Source organism: Styela clava, chromosome 10 (genome assembly GCF_964204865.1).
Source record: "Styela clava chromosome 10, kaStyClav1.hap1.2, whole genome shotgun sequence".
NCBI lineage: Eukaryota > Metazoa > Chordata > Ascidiacea > Stolidobranchia > Styelidae > Styela > Styela clava.
In genome coordinates this window covers 825522-841817 of record NC_135259.1, presented here as the reverse complement: position 1 = coordinate 841817, position 16296 = coordinate 825522, and the positions used below count along the sequence as shown (strand labels likewise).

The window sequence follows — 16296 nt, the reverse complement described above, 5'->3', positions numbered from 1 at the left end:
AACTCCCAATTGCATCCACCAAATAAAGGCATTGCTGATCTAAAATAACATGGCAATCTGCGGACATAACAATGTGAGATAAACCGCCAGATTATACTTAGTTTTGATACATATTTTTGAGCCCTTGCGAATTCGTTATCGCCGTTATGAAAATCCCAAGATCTGTCATAAAGTCCGGAAAAGTACAATTTAATTAAGGACAATAAATATACAGATAAAGTATCAAACATACGTCTTTATCGCCTCGAAATCTCCACAAAGCGAAATGTATTGCTTCATTAATTTATTTAATCTGCGATTGCGACTATATATAAAGTATCACTGCTCCAAAACACCAAGACAATCCGTGGACATAAACATGTACGATTATATGTTGTTTTGATTCATATTTTTGCAAATTTAAAACATATCTGAACTGTGATTGCAACACTTATTCCGCTTCATCGCAATGCTGCCAGCCTGCCACTCATCATTTTAAAGATATTACCATAAGGAAAAACTTTTAAGTCAGCGATAATATCCCACAGAGTAAAATTTATTTCAAAAATTGAATTAAATATACTTTACATTAATTATTATACATATATCATAGCCGTGTCAAACCCTGTCGGTAGTTGTAGAACACAAAATGTTTGCAATGTCTAATGTATCAATCATCTATGAGTATGACCTTCACTCATGATGCACACACAAATGCGGCAACTTCAAATATGATAAACACAGCGTTGAAATTCCAGATTCACAGCGCGAAAACACCGATTTATTTAAACTGACTTGATCGGGACGTTATGGGGATGCTATCGCCCAAGGTATTTTATGGTCGGAATTGAATAATAAGCCGACCCCGAAAAAACTGAAAATTATTATACTCGCCCAGATTCCTTTTCACCTCGACTTATCAGTTTATCCTCCTTTTACACATTCTGTATTCATTAGTGTACAATATTTCATGCATGGTGGATAGAATAAAATACTGATTACTGTGAATTTGGTGATTTTGCAAATCTGTTCACTCTTGTTCAAAGAAACTCAGTGCCTAGTATTCCAACGTTTGGTTTTAAAGACGCCGCAGAGCGTTTTTGCGGGAGAAGTGGAATCCGTGCGCTTGTATATTAATCATATCATAAACAAGAATTTTGCTGTTAATGCAAAAGCTTCATCTCCCATGTCTGCACCACATAGGTTAGAATTACAGCAAATTTCGTTTTGTAATGAAAAATTGGGTTACAAAAGTACTAGTACGCAACTTTTTTGTCAACTTCATACTCACACGAAAATGTTTGTTAACTTTGAGTTTTTGCCCTTCGAAATCGAAAAAAGTGATTTCGCAGTCCCTGAAAAGAAGTGTGAAAGTGCTTTGAATTTTCGCAAAAAAGGTGCGCTAATAGTGAACACTGCTTTACTGCTAACGATGTCCATATATTTGGGCATTTGAGCATTGGTTTCTTGTTTGATAAGGCAAATTTACTTTAATATTTATTTTGTTTGTTCTCATACTCTACATACTATTTTTATCCCAAATGACAAGTAAAATAAATATCCTCTTTTTTTATATAGGAAATCTCACTCACCGAAACCTTCAGACAAAAGTAAGTACATTTTTTCTACTTTGTTTACTATTACTAAGATAATCAAAACGATTATTTAGTGCAGTGGTTCCCAAGCTTTAGGACTCGTGGCTTCATTTCAAAAGTCTTTAGCACTCATTGCAGCAAGTCAAAAATATGTGGGAGCCTCATCATTTTTGAAATTAGTTATACTAGAATACCGTGAACTGAAGAACTTTACGCAAACGTATAATAACAATATTGCAAAGTATATATTCTTTGACCGCTTAATGAATTAAAAAAACTGTTACGCTACAGTTTCTCTTAGTTAAATATGGATAATATGTACCAGTATTTATTGCCGGCGAGAAAATCCACACAGACTCTGGCGAGCCGCATGTGAGCAGCGGTTCGCTCACCATTGTTATAGTGGTATTTTGGTTGGTAAATTCCAAATCCATTATGTTCAAACAATCCACGTTCAACAAGGGGAAAATAAACTCCAACTGGGGTCATGGGTTGAGAACCACTGACTAATCAAAGTGAACTCAGATTTTCAATTGAAGAAAAGATTTGGTTTTGCAATTGCTGCTGCATTGGATTTAATGATAGATTAGTGTCTTGCTACTTTCTCTACTTCTTAGTATGCTAGAAATAGAACAATTTTAGATTTTATATTGTATTTGGCTAAAGATTGAATGTTTGAATTAAAATCTGATAACTTCACAAATTAACTTTCATTTACCAACAACCTAAATTTGCACATAATAACATTCTTTTATTTATTTCAGTTATTCCACCTCCAAATGAAAAACCTGACAAAGACAATATACTTGGGTATGTTCTTAGATTCTACCAAAGTGTTGATTATACATTAGTAAGGATATTTTTGACTGTTAAGTCATATGATAGGATTTACATTTTCATCCCGTAGAAGTGAACATAACATAGAAATGCTTTTAGTCAAAAAATGTTATTGTTAAATTAAAAATTGGATAATTGATTTATTTGAACTATGCATCAGAAGATTGAATTCATCCATTCGGTTAGGGCTGTTCAAACGAACCGAATATTCGCAATCGAATTGATTTTTGGCCAATATGCGAATCTAAATAAATGTGGTACATCAAACCGAAAAAAGCCCCACGAACACCTTTGCACGGCATATTTCTCGAGTGAGAAGGTGACTCTCCTAATGCCCCGTGACATGTAATTATCCATTTCATGTATGGTCATAACTGAAGGATTATCGATAATGACGTTTTTGAGAGAGTACAAAAGGGGAAAAGGGCAATTTAGTTTCAGCAGAAAATGCTAGTATTTTAAATAGTATAGATTTGGAGCTATTGAGTCGGTAATCATAGGAACATAGTACGTGTAACTTGAAGCTGGGATACATGTTGGGGGATCCTTATGATGTCAATACCTGTTTTAATGGAATTTGTAATTACCTATGATGGCAATACTGTGTATTATACGTCTATTACTATTACAAATAATTGCACTCTTGCATTTTTATGGCTGTTGTACAGTAACAATACCATCATCAAATCCCTCATCCCTAGCTCCGATTTCGAGACATCCCCAAATGCACTTTAAAATTTATTGGGCAACAGTTTCATCAATATTAATGGTTGTTGTTAATCATTTTGCTGAAAATTACACAAAAACCTCCAGAGTTAAGATTACTAATGAAAATGAGATTAAAATAGCACCTACAGCCACAGGCTTTGCATTCCTTATTAAAACTGATGTCATCAGAATTGAGTAAATAAATTATTGGGAGTATGTGCAATTTTAAACTCTCAACACTCGAAACCCCAATTTTAAGGACCTTTTTTGACAAATTAATGGAGACGTCATCTCCTTTTATAACTCTGAAAACATCAATATGCACCATATCAGCAGTAATTTAGTTATAACTGCACATAGGTTATCACAATATCGAAGGAGTATTCATTGTACGATAGAGACAAAATTAGGGTTGCACAATAATATATTTTCTGTGTGAGATTGTCTACCTCGAGGCTTCCCAAACTTTTGAGATCGCGGCCCCTTTTAATATATTGAAATTTTTCGCGGCCCTTGTTCACATTACTAATGCTAAACAGTTCGAAATATGCATTTCTATATTTTATCGACACAGCTAGTTCTCAACTTTTAGCAGGTCTACTCAAATAACAAAAACAAGCATATATTTATTCAGATTAACGTTACTCAATTATTCAGTGTAATGGATGCAAATGCTTTTTGCTGCATAGCCAGTCCAGCCGTGGCTCGTGTTCGTTTAAATAAAGCAGGCCTAAATGGTGAATTACGATGTCTGGCCACCGAGGGCATGGTCCTTTTCTGGAATTGTTCACTCTTATTGATTAAACTAGCATAAGGCAGTGCGGCTCCAAATTATCAGGAAAAACACACCTACACGAAAAATATGCTGCTCCTAAATAAAACACAATTTTGTCATCGTTAATATGTACTTTATGCCTTTTGAGGTTTATAAACATATAGGCCTAAGGAAAAAAGGCAAAAGGTTAACTTTTCTTTTTTACCTCTGCCTGGTTTTTCTTTAAAATGCTAAAAAATCACTTATGTTCGATAAACTCGGTTCAGCAAATGAATAAATGCAGCCTACAAAATTGCAGCATGTAGGGTTTACCTCTTCTGTTACGTAACAGAAAGTAAACAACATAGAACGGTCAAATGAATTTGATCATTCTCATCATTTGCAACAATGAGAAACGATAAAACATTTACAATAAATAAAATATGTGATATGTTTCGAGGCGCACTTAGCAAATGGCCTTCGGGAACCGCTAGCTTAACGATTAAAGCCGGCATTGTTATGGAAGCAGGCGTAAATCGGGTCTTTAGATCAGAATATGCATTGTTCTGCAAGCGCAATGATTCTACCTTGTTTCCCCGCAAATGAGACCAAGCCTGGATTTTGAGAATGATTTTAATGGTGACCGTACATTTGAACCCATGTATATATCCGCAGGTTCAATCTATGTGTGGGTGCTAAAACCCATGGGTTAGGGTTAATATGGATTCAAATATCCGTAAAACAAAAAATATTTCCATAGGTGCAGTAGCATGCAGGTGAAATTGTCATGGGTTCAAATGTGATGGAACCGATTTTAATATAAGTGCTCCCTTTTAATAAGTCTTAGTCGAAAGCGCATTTTTTGACATAGTCCCTTGGCAGTTCGTCATTTCAATTTTGCTAGGGTGTCGTAAAATTTCTACCATGGCCCATTGAAATGTGATTTCACTGACTGTCGTTAGGTTTTGTTTGTTCGTTTAAAATTAAATGAAACTCATTGTAATAAAGGTCCTTTGTTGAAAGGTATCAATACGTATTTTTCACGGGGAGTCGGAACTTGATCATATTTTTGTAGGGCATCACAATACAATGAAGTTCGATAACCACTCAGTCCTAGTCGATAGCAAAAAAATTTTTCCATTTTTAAATGGTTACTAGCCTATATGTATCAGTAATTTTAAATCAAAACGTGCTATTTATAAGTAAATGGAAATCGGTATTCATGTGTATTACAAAATATCATTATTAGGACCTCCCGAAGTATGCGCACCAAGATCAAGGCGCACAACCTGGTCTCAGGTTGTGTATCAGGTTAGGATTTCAGGTTGTGCGACATCTTGGTGCGCATACTTCAGGAGTACCCATTATTCTTTACATCCCCCCAGAATGAGCCCTAGTGTTATTTTTGAAAGAATATTGAAAAGACTTATATTTTCGGGGAAACCGGTATGATGGTGTATTCACTCGAAATCGTGAATGTTTTGTTTTACACTATTTTTAATAATTGTATATCGAATCAAGAGTCTGAAAAAGTACAATAAATATGGTACCTTGTGTAAAATTCGTATTCTCTTTGCAGCCCTTGAAATTCGTTTTGCGGCCCCTTCCAGGCAGGGCTGGGGAGCTGGTTCGAAATCATGATGGCTCCGGCTCCAGCTCTGGAGTCGCAGTATATTCAATCTTTAGCCCCAACTCCGGCTCCGGAGCTTCATTTTTTTATGCCGGAGATGGCTCCAGCTCCTGCTCCATAGCCATTATCAGTAGTGCAGCTCAATAACGCATTTTGCTAATTGTTTTCTAAGTGTGGCATGTTATTTAAGCTGTAAACACCCTTCAAGTCGATGTCATGATAATTCCTTTTTGTTCCTGCATGTAACTTTTGAATCCACTGAGAGTTATTATATGCTGTATTTCCGGGCGAATCGGTCTACCCAGCATATAAGGGTTTTACATATAACCCCACAATAAGACGGGAAAAAAAATCGGCTTCTGGAATGGTCGCAGCGTTTGCGCATTCGGTAAAATAGCTCATAATGACTTTTTCTACCACATAATATTTAACCCATAATAACTGTCTTTTTATTTTAATTTAATTGTGTTCAACATAACTGGCAATCATGCCGGTCAAATAAAATCTGTCGTGGGCCATTCTAAAGCAAAACTTATGGTGTTTTCTGTTTTATTTTCAGTATTTTATAATGTCGCTTTTTAATCAGGAAAATTTGGTTTGCGTATTGACTTCTTTATTTATCTTAGAATTTCATCACCGATGATTATGTAATAACTCGTTTTCTCACAAATATGGTGCGCGACACAAAACATGTCTTGAGAAATTGTGATTAAGGGAAAAATAAACACTGAAATAAAAGATGTTATGGCCTAATGTTTATGGCGACTAAAACAATTGACGCTTTTCACGAAATGCAACGCACATGTGATAGTAACGGCAATAGCCCTTCAACTCATGATAATTTAAACTGGCCTGACGGGGAGGCAGTATTTTATGGTACAAATTGAATAAGCAGACCCAAAATAATGGAAATTACCATCGTCACCCAATTAGATGCCGTCCCCCTCTCCCAAATCAGGCCAAAAGTTGGTTCTAGAATAGAAGCGTTTTCATAATTATCAGCGATGAGATGTTAAAGATAAATAGAGAAGTCAATTCGCAAGCCGAATTTCCACATTGGAGAGTTATTATAAGATACTAAAATGAAAAGGAAAACATAAACTTTGTTCTAGGAGACTCCCAACAGCTAAAAAAAATGCCTGGTTAATCTCATTATTTTTTTTGCCTACGATATATTATTTACCGGCTGACTTTAAAAATTATACAGTCACTAAAATAAATCTAAACGCAATCAATCTTACTCGCGATATACTTTTTATATATTCAAAAAATAACAACGGAAATTGATGAGACTTTTCTCCAGAACATGCTATGTTATGGATCAAAACAAGATATAATGGGGCACTTTGCCATACATTTTTATGCCAGGTGACTGCTGCAGAGCATTTTGGAGTAGTTAAATCTTTCTTTTGTCGTAAAACGACTCAATCTCGAGATACGTTGAACAGAATTGAAGACATTTGAAATGGATTGGATATTCAACGCCACGAAAAAATCATATGTTACATGGAAATTCCAAAATCACTTCTTCGAAAATCCCTGGCCATTAGGGTTTTTGAGCTTGACCGCAATCATGAAAAATTGAAAGTGAACCGCTTCAAATTTTGATACTAAACTTTCAAACATACAGAATAACTGAAAACTTTTCAAAAAATATTAGGAACTAAAATTTTTAGAATGAATTATAAGCTGAAAAGAAAAGATTTTATCATTTGTAACGCTATCAGAAAAAAATTATAAATTTGAAAAACAGAAAATGAGATATTTAGGAGCTGGAGCCTGGAGCCACTAAATTTTTGGTAGCTCCAGGCCCAGGGATGGCCAATACCGAATAGTTCTCTATTTCGAATACATTCGAAATTATTTTTTTCGAATTTGAAATTTCGAATACTTCGGAAATAAAATCCACTAATTGGAGCTTATCTAAATGTATGTTGGAATTTCCATACAACCTACAACCTAGCTATAATACCAGGCATTTCATATTTGCAGATTATTGCAGTATATATTTTATATACCATGAGTCATGGTTACAGAATTAAATTAATACGGCAATAGTGGCATCGATGATGGATTTGAATATTTGCGCAACACAAAATCATCCTAGTAAAACGCCCATACTTTTAAATACCAACCATTATCCAAATTATTTGCCAAAAAGCGGGATAAAGTATGTGATATTTTTCCGACTTGTGACAATTTTTTCGTGAGTACAAAAATACGAATCAAAAATTAATTATATTCGGGAACTTCACCACACATTTCAAGTCCACAGATCGTCGTTGTACGTTTGAGTAATAATACTTTTATTATTTATTAAATATGAAAATAGGAATCAAAAACTATTTAGAATCGGGTAGTTTACCACACATTCTAAGTCCACAGATCGCCGTTGTATTTTATGAATACCAAAACAGGAATCAAAAATTAATATTTATTGTAAGTTTGCCACACAATTTATGTCCACAAATTGCTGTGATATTGTGAACTTAATCCGAATCCGAAATTAGTTATAGTTGGGCAGTTTACCACGTATTTCATGTCCACAAATACCCGTTGTTATTTGGTATCAATACTTATATTATTTTATCAATATAAAAATAGGAATCAATATTTAATAATATCGGTCAGTTTACCACACATTTCATGTCCACAGATTGTCGATACAACCATGCGTTACGTTGATCAGAATTAAATTATTACGGCATCGCATTTTAAATGCTGGTATCGGTCATGGATTGGATTATTTTGCGCAACAAAAAATCATCCTGGTAATGCTTCGATACTTCGATACTCTGATAACTATCGTTATCAGAATTGTTTGCCAGAAATTATTTTCTAATAAATCGACTTGTTTTTCCAACTTGTGACAATTTATTGGCTATCGTAACAATGACGGCTATAAATACCGTATTTCCCCGGCTAATAAGTCCGCATGGCAAATAGGACGATGTCTATTTTTAGCACTCAAAAAAGGGGTTTTCCATATAGGCCTCCAATAAGACAGGTAGAAAAATTGTGTCCCTGTTGTTCAGTTATGCTGATATGCGCTAAAAATTTTATATGTTTAGGACCAGATCATGTTAGTTTGGTAGAATCATACTCACAGAATTAACTATTTTTTACAATTGAGCGTAAATTTAAGTTGTAAAGTGGCAATCATTTTGGACAACCTATTACCCGAATGTTGGAACCCGAAAGTACTACACTGTACATCCACGGGTTATTTCACAGCTGTGTTTTCCTGTCCCTGTCGTGTTCTGCTGAATCGGAAAAACGAAAGGGTCACAAATCACTTTATCTCGGTGGCCGTGTTTCTCTTTAAAGTATCGATAACCGGCCTGAGAATAAATATCATGATTGGCAAGACCCTAAGACCCAAATATAAGGTTACACAAATCATGCTTGAGAAACCTCATGCGAATAATAAGCAGGACACATAGAAATAAAATAAACATACTTCCACAATTAGACTCCCCCCCCTCCCCCAAAAAAAATCAGGCTGAAAAAATGGGCCTAGAAAAGGACTTATTAGCCGGGAAATACGGTAATTGTCAATTTTTCGACGTAATGAAAATGAATTTGTAAATTAAAAGCCTCGTAGACGAATGTCGGCAATGTCCACCCACGCAAACGTGCAAATGTGTCGCAACACTATGCGACGTACGGTCGCACAGAATATAAACAATCAAAGTGCCGATTCTATACCATCGTCATTACGATACGTGAGACAGCGTAAAAAGTCGTTTGAAGATTCCCGTAAAACGAAACACCACGTTTACGGCGAAAAGTGGCTACTATTCGGAATTATTCGAAAATCAGCCGAAAAGGTATTCGAATATTCGATTCGTTTTGGACAACCCTGGCTCCAGCTCCATCTGTTATGAAAAGCTTGGCTCCAACTCCGACTCTGGCTCCATCAAAATGTAACGGCTCCATGGCTCCAGGCTCCAGCTCCGGCTCCCCAGCCCTGCTTCCAGGTCCGCAGCCCCTAGTTTGGGAAGCCCTGGTCTACTTAATTCATTACCATATGGTGATGTGCCAACTGCCAAGCTTAGAATTAGAATTTGAAATTTGAGTTTTTTTGAATTGCAACCTTGATATATGCTTTAACCACTTTTTTCTTTTTAGACTCTCATTTTTCAATAAAAAACAGAATTATCGTCAAAAAAAATCAGATAACATAGCAAAGGTAAAATACTTTCTTTATTTTTCACTTATCTAGTTTATTCGATATTCTAAATTTTTAAACCTCGGCTATTTATGCCCATTGACCAGAATATGCCTCTATATTACAAGCAGCAACTGATATGAAAGTAGATACAGAGAATTTTTTTTCAGTTTCTAAAAGTTGAATGAACTAAATAGTTATTTTTATATAAAATTTCGAGCCTACGCCAACGTAAGGTTTGTGTGTTTTCAGTCTTAGTTTATTAATAATATAAAGAGTGTTTAAATAAAAAAAAAATTAGGTTAGTATTGGAATTTTATTCAAGAAGATTCACATAGTAGTAAATTCTGTAGCTGTGCTTCATCCCTGGCTGTTGGCATGTAGTTAAATAGTCTTTGTACTTGATTTTCAGATTCAAACTGAAAAAGTTTCAACTTCCAATCATGACTCAAGGTGAAGTTTTTCATTGAATAAAATTCAGAATATTCCATATTGTATTTGTATAATATCATATCAAAAGTGATAAACAGGGTCATAGGCACTTGGAGAAATATTGGAAAGAGATCCAAATAGATAGTTTATTTTGGTTGATATGACAAAATTATCAAGTAATAGTAAAAGAAAGTAAGAAAATTTTTTAAGCTGGGGAAACTCTATTGAAAATTGCTTTCTGGAATCCTCATAAAGTTGGCAAGTAGCTCAGGACAAATTTTTGTTAGTGAGCTTGCAAGGTCATTACGGCTTCAAGTAAAATGAAACTTCACTCCCAACTATTTTTTTGTAAGTGCTAACAAAACTGGTTGCAAGTTACTTATCCCAGAAAATAACCACCAGGCTAACCAGTTAATTCTCAAATAACACTACTAGATTCGAATGCATACATCAGTTGATTAGCATGACTTTATTTTATTTCATCATTTCACTGAAATTTAAGATCAACGTTCCAGAATTCAAAAAAGCGAAATTTATACCTCACATTTGTGGGTAAAATTTTATATTCATTATAACCTAATGCTTCTTTGTAGTAACGGCTCTTGTTCACCATTTTATATGCATTTGCATTTTTGTAATTGTTATAATTTTCTTTGCAGCCATCCTCCAAAACCCAGAAAACAACCTACGAGAATAATGACTCGGATAAGACGTCTAAAACACCAAAACTTGTCGGACAAAGCTATATGGGCGGACCTCCTAAATCAAAACATTCCATCGAAAAAAAACACCAAAGTTCAGAAACAACCAAAAAACAGTGGGAAGCAACAACATAATAAGAAACATAAATTTGGAACCCAACAGCAAAATAAGAAACTACCGACTCTGAAACAATTCATTCAGCAAACAAATTTTAAACGTAAGTATTTTCAATAAGGACATAAAATTTACCACTTCTAAGAAGTGAAGAAAAAATACTTCGCTAGTTGAACTCGTATATATTATGGAAATGTGTGTAACTCTAATCTAAAGTTCAGCCCTTGGTAATTACAAATAAAGTTTGTGCATCATTTTTCACTCAACACCTATTCACACCTTTCGCTTTAAATAAGGTCACAGAGCAGGCATCCACTGATATTTAAGAATTTGTAAGGGACTGCTGTTTTCTGAAAGACCGCAAACTTTCTGGTTCTGTATTCCCTACACAATTAACACTAACACTTTACCTGCCATTGTACCATTAAAATCCTTTTGACCCAGCTGTCCCTCATGTGATGTCAAAAATAAATCAATTCCTCAAATATGGTTGAAATTGGATACAATCAATATGATATTTCTTTGTATGTTCATTTACTTTGATATTTGTTTATCAGGAATAGTTTATGAAATTTTGATTTTGCAAAGTTATGACAAACTTATTCAATTATAATTTTTTCACAGCGGTACACAACGGGAAACACATCACGGATGAATTGGAGATTTTATGCCTTGGAAGATTGTGATGTGTTTCAGCGTTTATAAGGTATCCATTTATAATGATTTTTTTTTCTGATTTCAGTAATGAGTTTTGTCAATTGAGGTATTTTTAATACACAGTGATTCCTTGTTAGTCAAACATAACTCGTTCAGAATTGGTGTTGAACTCTTATTTGTTTGGGAGCCGAAACATATTTTTTCATAAGAAACAATTGTGAATATTTCAATTCATTCATTATCTTTACAACTCATATTCATTCAAAAATGTACATAATAAAAATAAAATCATAAAGAATAGAGTTGCTATTTCGGGACCAGATTTGAAATCCTGATTTTCCAAGATCTTCACCATATAATCCTGGAATTTCCTGCAATAATAAAATTGAAACGACGTACACAAATATCGTAAGCAATCATTTTCATTTCCTACAAAACTGACGCAAAAACTCGAGAGTGGGGACGTGGGGTCATTAGGACGATTTCTGATTTTGTTGGTGAAAAATCTAAGAGCACACCTTCATTCCTTTTTGTTTTCATTGTGTGAAGCGAGAGCTTGAATATGAGCTAACATCAGTAAAGTGTCTTCGTCAACGCTGCCATCTTTTTTGATCAAATATTTAGCTTTTTAATATTAATAGTGTCCTAATCAAATACCTCACTACAGAAATTTTTTGAAAGACTGTTAAATGTCTAAAATATTCAATTAGGATTATTTCTAGAAGGATTAAAATGTTAAAAAATATTGGGGAGAGCGACTAGTTAAGGATCCATTAAAGCTGTAATAAATAAAGTAGTTTTTATACAGTGGGAAAGGGGGAAAAAGTTCTGAAATATGCGAATATACTAGTCTGAAATATTATGAAGGTTTTCAAGTTTGCTCATGTATGAATACATCTAAAATTATTTATATTCAATAATGCAGATTCATTAATTTGGGGACAAAATGGAATGTTTTTGACTATTTGACATTCATCGTGGTACTAATTATGCAATTTTCCTTTTGGACATTTTAAATATTCTGCAATCAAATATATAATATTTCGAACGTAAAAGCCAACTATTCAACCATTTTCCATCTTTTCATTAATAAATATAATATTTTCTTGCAGAAATCAGACTCCATCTCAAACCTGCTGAATTCATTGACTGAAACAAACATAGTGTTATTTTTTTTTTGTATTGAAGATAAATAAAGCACTTGCATGATATGAAAAAGACGACACCGTCTTTCAATTACAGGATGACAATTAATCCTCAAAAGTATCTATGTGGTAAAATTCAAAGAATAATATTTTTCTGTAGAGTGGTAAGTTTTCTTAAATCCTGCTGTTTTTATCAATCAATGCTGTGATCTGTCGACAAGGTATGCTTGGTAAAGGTTTGAATTTCACAAAAATACCTAACCCAATTTTAGTTTTTGTACCCTGGCTGTCAAATTCAGGTACTCAAAGTGTTGATAGCGCTTCCAGCTATTTATTGATCTATTCTATCATAGTGTAAGAATAAAAAAAATATTTAAAACATATCGCAATGCGCCAGTTATTCTAATAGATAGGATGACTTACAGCTCGAACGTGATGATCCAACTCCGAGCCCTATATTTGGATATTTACAATTAATGTCTATAGCAGCGATTCTCAAAGGGTGTGCCGCGAAAGTGAACATAATTTTGTTGAACATTCATTTTATCTTTCTAGGTCGTTTACTTTCTATTATGTAGTGTGTGCCTCTATTGTTACTCAACTATAAAGATAGTCACTACTTGCAGCAGTTTATTTATATGCTGAACCAACCAAGTTTAGCAAACATTATTAAAATTAATTAGTTATGATTAGTGCTTAAACTCAGTCTTCCATTCATCCAACCAAGCTCATATATTTATTAAGTTTATGCACATTATTATTAAGATACTAAATAAATTGTCGAAAGTGTCAGAAAAGCAAGTTGATTTATTTGGAAGTTAGGAAAAATAACTTAGAATAATTGTTTTAACAATATATATATTCAAATTTTTCAACATAGTATAATGTGTGCCGTAGTGATTCAAAGTCCTTGTGATTTACATTAGGTTTGGTGTTTAAAATATTATATTTGTCCCCGTGGTCGTAATACAAGAGTGATTGTGTAATGTGTGCCGTAGAGATTCAAAGTCTTTGCGATTTACAATAGATTTGGCATATAAAATATTGTATTTGTCACCGTGATCCTAAAACAAAAGTGATTTTTTGTGTAGTGCTGACTTTACTGTCTTGGGTCTTGCTTGCAATTGAAAGTATCCAACCGGAAATGAGAAAATTAAAAAAAGTCTAAATTTAACCGCCAGATTGGAGGTTACAGTTATTCTATCGTTTATTGTATGCAAATTCCATTTACACTTAAAAAAGCTGTAGTCTGTAGTGGGGCATCTTTGTCTAATTCTCACTGCTAGTCCATGGGGAATGTCCTGGTAAATACGCTTTGTGTTGCAGGATGTAAAAGATATTGGTGTCTGGTGTGTGTGTGTTGGTTTGGAATGAAGTTTTCAGGTAGGTGTTATTTGTTAGGTGAACCATTGTATCTAGAAATGATACTTTTATGTGTTTGAAACTTAATTTACAAATGGATAAATGGTAGAAGTAAACTATTTGAATTAATTTTCTCTGGGATTCCGTTGCATTCCTAAATCCTAACGCAATAACAAATTCGCAAAATCGCAAAAAAAATGATCAAAACTAAATAAAATTAGGCATGTTTATCGCATATTTTTATGTCAACAGCTGGTATTTTTATAGAAGTAATGTTTTTCTTTTGACCCAAGAAGACGTAACCGTGAGTTATCTTGGACTCGATTATATTAATATGAAAAGAAATTTTAGATTTTTGTAGCTGACATGATTGAATATTTTATGTGACACGTGTTATATGCTGAAAAAGTTGGCTCTTTTAAAGGAGTGCACAATTGCGGTTGCAGAATAGAATGAGAATTTCTGGTTTTGAAACCCCATATTGAAAATCTTGGCTGCGTTCCTGGGTGTAGCGAATATACTGGGGGAAGTTCTGGTAGTTCTCTTGCACACTGGTTGTATCACTCCAGTGAGAGGTCATTTCATTTTGTAATTAGTTTCTCTCTCTAGTTCATTCAGAGCCACTTTTTGTACAAATGGTAGTGTTGAGGTTGATATGTGATGTAACCAGCAGGAATGCTTTATTCATAAATATACATGTCAGTGGTATTCAACTTCCATTTTTTCCATGCTACAAGAATCCTCAGAAAAGGGGAATTCTTAGACCATCTTATTCTTACTGACCAATGCTACAGTCTAAATAAAATAATCCATAGACAAAAATAAGTCGACCACAAATGGACGTGGGCAAGACTTTATGATTGGCACATATTTTCCATTTCATCTGTAAGCTGACTATGTCTAGAACACTTATTTTCTTTCCAGCATTGATCATCAATCTTTTCATATTTTCTTTTGTGTAATGCCCAAACTGTTCGTTTATTTTCTTAGTTTTGTTTTATAACTTTTTAACCAGTTTTCTGACGATAATGACGCAATCAAAGGCAGCTCACCAGACCTATGCCTCGAAAATGCAATGGCTGTAGAAGCAATGAACACAGTTCATTCGATCAGAAAAAAACTACATTGCAAGACATTTTGCACAGCCCGAGAGGAATGTAGCATAACGAATCACTTTGCAACATGGTGTCGACTGAAAGATTCTGCAATGGAGGTAACAGCATCTGCCAATCATTCTGAACAGAAAACAGCATAACAGATCTTAATCAATGTCACCATAACAGCTTATGAAGGTAATCTTGTGTGACAAATGTATTTCTACATATTTAGATTGTGTAACCAGGATATGTCTTGCAGGATTAGCCCTTTTGAACACATTCTTTTCACAACAATGTAATCTAACACCATGTGAGAAAGTTGTGCAGACAGTCGAAAACTTATGACTGGCATGTGACGGCTCTACAGTACGGTGCATAAATATGCTCTCCACCGCACCTTTGATTACCCTGTATTAGTTCGCAAGTTCGAATCTCTTGAGTGATGGTTATGTGTGAGAGGATTGCTGAACCCCTCGCTGCCACGGGTGGCTCGTGTTACAGATGGTTGGTTATGGATTTTCTTCACCATCAAGTCCATGCTCCTGAGAACAAAATACCTGGCCAACTAATCCCATACCCGACATGAACTGGTAACGAGACGAGAGGTCGTGGTTCGTCAGATGATTAAACAATCTTATCGGCTTCCCCCTCATCCGGGATAAATATGTAAATCCTATTCTATACTTCCATGCCACTATCTAATTCTCTACTAGGCAGCAAGTTCACAGACCAAACCGTATATTTCTCCCGAAATTATACTCTAGCAGAGATACATGCATTGAACTCAACATCATTTCCAATTCCAAGGGACAACACCGTTCACAGCTGCATTAGACAGCAAACATGGACCCCTCGCCCCGAACAACCAGTATTCTTATCGTTTTAGCTATCTGAAAACAGTATGTGCGAAAAGCTAAACCTAGAAGCCCTTTCAATAGCACTAGTGAATTTTCCTTATAGGGTAGGTAGTTGTTCCCTCATCCTATGAGGGAATGCACCAGTCTTGTTAAAAGGGCTTTTGGCTGAGGATCCTCAATAGGTTTTTAGTTTTTCGCATAGATTCTTTTCTGATAGCTATAAAGGGTAGCATACTGGGGGTTGGAGTCTGTTGTG

At 34.7% G+C, this 16296-nt stretch overlaps 1 protein-coding gene across 1 annotated transcript in view; it reads left to right on the top strand.

Annotated features, from left to right (window-relative positions):
- LOC120332366 (uncharacterized) overlaps positions 1 to 15200 on the top strand; it is a 33679-nt gene extending 18479 nt beyond the window's left edge. Inside the window, exons 16-22 of the mRNA XM_078117099.1 lie at positions 1558 to 1589; positions 2339 to 2384; positions 9635 to 9695; positions 10087 to 10127; positions 10766 to 11025; positions 11547 to 11628; positions 12692 to 15200. Coding sequence (XP_077973225.1) covers positions 1558 to 1589; positions 2339 to 2384; positions 9635 to 9695; positions 10087 to 10127; positions 10766 to 11025; positions 11547 to 11608 — 502 coding nt within the window. The 3' untranslated portion in view covers positions 11609 to 11628; positions 12692 to 15200. The remainder of the gene's footprint in view (positions 1 to 1557; positions 1590 to 2338; positions 2385 to 9634; positions 9696 to 10086; positions 10128 to 10765; positions 11026 to 11546; positions 11629 to 12691) is intronic.
- Positions 15201 to 16296: the final 1096 nt, after the last annotated feature.